General features: G+C 35.6%; 1 protein-coding gene across 6 annotated transcripts in view; it reads right to left on the reverse strand.

Moving 5' to 3' along the window:
• Positions 1 to 4,921, reverse strand: part of LOC145664022 (ral GTPase-activating protein subunit alpha-1) — a 200,320-nt gene extending 195,399 nt beyond the window's left edge. For all 6 annotated transcript variants that reach the window (XM_081730314.1, XM_081730316.1, XM_081730318.1 and 3 more), the window contains exon 1: positions 4,647 to 4,921. In XM_081730314.1, the coding sequence (XP_081586440.1) occupies positions 4,647 to 4,752 (106 nt within the window). In that variant the 5' untranslated portion in view covers positions 4,753 to 4,921. The remainder of the gene's footprint in view (positions 1 to 4,646) is intronic.
• Positions 4,922 to 6,000: the final 1,079 nt, after the last annotated feature.

Below are 6,000 nucleotides of genomic sequence, written 5' to 3' on the forward strand. Positions count from 1 at the left end.
TCTGAAAACTACTGAGGGGTACACTGAGTAAATGTACAAAATTTCAATCTTGTAGTGCAAAAGTAAGCCCGCGAAAAATAATATTCCCCAAATACTCCAGATTTCTGTATAAAACAGGATATCAGATAACAGTTTCCTGAGACATCCCTATTCATCCTAGGATCATAGTACGTACATCATTTTCTTCAGAATAGAACAGCCTTTGAAACAGTACCATTCATATGTCTCCATCTGAGGCGGGAAAATCACGAAAAAAAGCTGTTTTTGTTAAAAATATTCTTTTTTAAACATTTTTGCCCCTCTGCATCCCGCTGTTTCCACACAGAGATCTGAAAACATCTTAAAATTAATAAGGGGTGCACTGAACGAGTGTGCAAAATTTCAGTCTTCTGAATGCAAAATGTAACCCGCCAAATAATAATAATAATACGCATAACAAAAAATATCATCTTTTTAAATTTATGACATCATCACACACCATGCCTCAACGCAGAAAGGCGTGAAGGCATATGTAACGTGTTGTAGAATGCCTCCAGTGTTGAAGAAAACGAAGTAAAAAGCCTTATTGGTACTTTTTTAATCGAATAATGAAGATTCTACCCTATCACCTAAAAATAGGTGATATAATTTAAATGGTTAAGCATAAAGAAAAAGCACAGCAACGTTTATCAAAATGACACTTTTTTTTTCACAAAAGTTACTTATATTTGGCAGGGGCCTATTTTTAAAAACTCATAACTTGAGGCGAAATTTATGTATTTCATGCCGCAAGCTAGTTCTTAAAAAAAAAAAAAAAAAAAAAAAAAAAAAAAAAAAAAAAAAAAATAGGCCCCCTCTAAATATGCCCCATTATCTAGGAACAAACAAACAGACACGCACAAAAAAGAATTTTCTTCTTAAATGTCGATAGTGATTTCCCCGTTGAAATAGTTAACGATCTTAAAACCCAAACCCAATGTTACGAAAAGAAGAAAGCAGGATTGCTCCATTACCTGTTCAAAACGGGATTTTCCCTAATCATCCTTTGCATGAAATTTATTTTCATACTATACTGTACATTTGAGTCTCATTGTATTATGATTGTTAATTTCCATAATCGAAATAACAAAACAGAAACGGGATTTTACTTATTTTCACTTTAAATTAATTTATTTCGGAATTCGATTTAAATCTACGATTTTTATTAAAAAAATCAAGTGATTTAAATCTTGATTTAAATCGTGATTTAAATCAGACTGATTTAAATCAATCCACCCTGTTTTGGACGCTGAGCGTTACCACCCGGGGCGCACAGAGGGGCCCAAAATTGAAAAAGGGATTTTTTACAAAAATTCCCTTTTGGGGGAATTTTCTCCCCTCAGGTGCACGATAGGGATATGCAAGTTATACCGTTCGAAAGGCAGATTCATGTTCCTACAATGATTAGTCTTTATGCTGAAGCGGATTGGATAGAAATTGACTGAAAATGTATTATGGAGGGAAAATTGGTAAATCGGGTATAGCGTCAAAACTATTTTCCCCCGTACATTGTTCGTTCCTCATTATTTTCACAATGAAGCGAAGACCCTCTTTGCTAGCAACGTCTGCATGAAATCTTAAGTGCTGGTGACAATGCGGGAATTATTAATATGTCAAATACGAGGGGAAAAGATGTTTATTAATGCTTAATATTTTACCAGTAATTTCAAAGATTGAGAATTTAACAATGTTGCCCTATAGGAGAGGGAGTGGATGCTGGATGGTAACATGGCCTTCCAAAAAAATTGGGAGGTTCAGATTCAAACCTTATAGCCATCGAGCCGTCCACTTAGACTATTTTTTTTCTGTCGTTTTTAGCGGGCTAATATAACGGCTCGCACCGTGTGTATCTGTGCCATGCAAAGGGCACCAGATAGAGTAATACGCCTTTGCAAACACTCTAACATTATAAGTTAGTGCCACAGACAATAGAATAGACAAGGTAAAAGTTGTCAATCGCACCATTTCATTTCAAGATCGTGACCAAGAGAAAATGGAGCCAACAGGAAAGTGACGAAGTATAATTGCGCTAATATTCTATACTGGTGAACCGAATCATGTGATCCTTTGCATGATTGCCGACAGACTTATAATTTCATGGTGGGCGGGTTCCTGCGAGTACCAAAAGGAACGTTCGAAAACAGCAAAAATGAGGGTTCGTCTGCGAATCTTCTTAATGGAGGGGAGAATGGGTCCGATTATTGCGGTACGTGGTCATAGGCATTTTAAGATCGCTGCAAAGCGGAAACTTTGGTCATAGAAAGGCGCGCTAAAAATAGAAAGCCTATCTCCAAGTCCCGATTTCTAACCGTTACGTATTACTGCATTATGTGATCATATCATAGGCATTTGAAAATGGCAGCAGACAAGAAAATGGAGGGCAATAAGATGGTAAAAAAGAAAAAGCGAACACTGGAGGAAAGGCACGTGTAGCTTGTTTTTCACTCCCATGCAGCAAGTATATGATGGAAAGAGATCTTTAGTAATGTAATGAAATTTAGTTTTCTGTTACCATCGCAGTACTCACCTATTTTGATAGTAGTTGAAACTTAATTGGGTTGTATAACTTTAAACTATTCTAAAACATATTAATAATTTGGTGTAAAATCTACCTACTTCACATAACCTACATAATGCTACCAGTCTACAAAGAAAGAAAAAAGGCTGAAATATATTATAGTGATAGTAGTAATAGAAGTAGCAGCAAGATTAATAGTGAAAAACAATAATATTAATAATAGTCGTAATATCACGAATACACTCAAAGTAGAAACAAATACTCGGATCCAAGGGAGTTCCTTTTGCCGTAACAAAAATAATAGTGTACGACGAAAGCAAAGAGAAACATGCAAATTTCGCTTGAATGATGAAGCTCGTGCCTCTCGTGTGCACTTTCACGAAAATAAAGTCCTGGGCATATTACTTCATCTAAAGCACACTTTGGGCTAAATGCAAGATCTTCCAGTGAATGTGAAAGGAGATTCTCTCAGGTGAATCCCATAGTAATTTCATCCCTATTTGCACTGATATTCAACCGGACAGTAGGATCGCCTTCAGAAAGTTAACGACAAAAAACATGGACTCGTGACTGCTGCTTTGTCGTCATTCTGCACTTCACACAAAAGGCAAGGAGCAATCTAGACACGACGATGGTATGTCGGACAATATGTTAAAAGAGTGGACGATGCTCTAATACTTTACATGTATTTATCGTTTGTACCAGCATTTTTCTACTGTATCCTCTAGAACTGTTAACTCGATATCGAAACCGAGAAGCATATGAACATCTTCCCTGTAAAAGATCTAAATGTTGTGTGTATCTTGTGTTAAATAATACTACTTGAGACTATAAAATACACCCTACATATACATACATACAAATACTACTGAACACGAAATTATTTGAGGGTTGCACACCTGGTGCTGAAAACAAATTAGCATTATTAAGACAACTGCACTTCGTAACTCTGAAGACAGCTAGTTTTCCATCCCGGTATAAGGCGTATTCTAGTGCACTATACAACACACTATCTACGGTACGTAACACTTAAAAATCCTGTAGTTTTGACCACAGAAAAAACAACGAGGTGGTAGTTTTCTCTGTGCTTCGAATAACGTCTGTTACAGCACCACCGATATACTTAAAACTCGCCTGTCACCGCCCTCTCCGGCTCTCACGCGTACTTTGGGATAATCTTAGATTTGGGGCCAAAATCAGGTTAAAAAAAAAACGCAATTTTTACAAGGAAAATGATCTGACCTTACGAAAATTTAATTGCCAGCTGGAGGTAAGTACTAAATCAACCTAACCTAACCTGAACAAATAAAAAATACACAAAATATAATGAGAAACCCGATGTTTACAAATCGTGAAGGTAAGTTCTAAGCCAAACTAACCTAACTTAAACAAAAATACAGAAAATATAGCGAAAAACACGAATTTTAATTTAAAAAAAAAATACTTCCCTCCCCCAAATCGAAAACTATGCGTACTTTTGAGTTAAATTTTAAAAACCCTTGTTCCTGGATATAACAAACCAGTAGTAAGAAGGCATTAAAAACTAACCTTTTGAAAATAAGACAAGGAAGTAAATATATTATGTTGATTGGAATTATGCCTACGTAACGGTACTCTCAACCAACGCAATCAAAATTCTATAAGCACTCAACAAATTTCATTAACAACTCTTTAAACTTGATTACGAGTCAGTCTTAAACATCAATGCTGATGCTTATATGTGCCAAAAGAGGGCTTATCAGATTAGTGCAAGTGTAATTGCAAAAATATAAAACTAATGTAATATCTATCCAGAGGAATAATATATTTAATACAATAAGCGAAAGTAAAGTCTAATAATCCATATCCCAGCCAAAGTCCACTCGTAGGTTGGAGCAATGTATAAATTTTAAAAAATAATAATTTCCCATTCATTCACAATTTACCTACTACACACACACACCCTTCCGCAAGGTCAGACATGTATATTTCACTCATAAATATTTGACATAAACAAAAAGATAATACATAACAGAAATTTATTCATTAGTTTTTATCTCACTATATTTACCTTTATCTCTGGTTACCCAATATGTATAATTTTAACTCCAATATAAACAAGTCTACTTACCTAATACAATTTTAAGGTGTTTTAACCTAGTAGCAGCATCTTTCTTCAAGTCTTGTATTTTCTGCGTCGACTTCTTAACGTCAGCATGTGGCTTCTTGCTAAACATTTTCAATGTTCTTTTATGATATCAATAATATACTTTTATAGGTTGTCATAATCCAAACAGCAAAATCTCCGCATTTCAACACTATTAACATTTCATCGCACTCAACCACTCAACACTTGCCCTGTTGCCTTCCACTACCCTGCCTCCATCCGAAACACTACAATCTCTAGCGACATCTGTGATGTTGACAAAATTGAATTTCCAGTAGATGGCAGCATGTGTCAAATCTATATGCAATTATTCAGTTGACAGTTAAACAGCGCAATTTATCAAATTATTGCTAGAATTGCTCCCTGATAAATTAAAATGAAAATTATAAACATCTGCATTAATCTGTAGATACATGGAGAAGAACCTGAAGTATAAAAAGGAAATAATTTGTAGTGTATTTTTCTGATGTTGTGCCTTGTTATTAAGATCAGTGGCATTTTTTTTTTTTTAATTAAAGTATCTTCTTGTGAAAGTTGGCGAGGGAGATGCCAGGGATTTTCTACCCTAACAAATATGTATCACCAGTGTAGAATAAATTTTTCATTCCTCCAAGCAGCAATTTTTTCCCTCTGGATTTTTTTCGTGATCTCCCAAAATCGCTTTTTCGTTTCCTGAGACGAGTTTTTAAAAAGTTTCATAAAATGATTAAATCATTGTAGAAAATCAGACATACACCGCCTTATGCAAAGTCGTTTTGACGTATGATTAGCGTCACACTAAAAGCCTGACTATTGCAAGAAACATATGTTAGTCGAACTCTTTAGTATAGCACTAATCACGCGTCAGAACGACTCTGCATAAGGCCCACAGGATCTTATTCAAACGCAAAAGCATAAGTGTGTCCTGATTTCAGTTTCCAAGTACGGTAAAGGAACCTAATTTGGAAATAAATTCGAATGGGAACAAAAATCCATAGCACTAATAGCAGCTGCTTCACATACGTAAGATAAACAGCAACAGTAATATCAGTAACACGCATGAATATCTACATTACATAACTACGGAAATACGAGTACAACATAACAGTAATAGTAACATTTTTTATTTGTGTTACTACTGCCTACACACAATTTCATTTCGAACATCCATCTCATCATTGTTCCCATTATACGATATATGCAACCCGCTGCGTAGTACTGTCTCGCTGGCTGCCTATACGAACGGCGTTTGCATCCTTCCTGCGTGTTCTCTCATCTTCGTGCATTGAGATGAATCTGCGTCTCTTTCACATACGGGCAACATATACGCCCAAACCAA

This window comes from Thermobia domestica, chromosome 11, assembly GCF_964235325.1.
Source record: "Thermobia domestica chromosome 11, izTheDome1.hap1.1, whole genome shotgun sequence".
NCBI lineage: Eukaryota > Metazoa > Arthropoda > Insecta > Zygentoma > Lepismatidae > Thermobia > Thermobia domestica.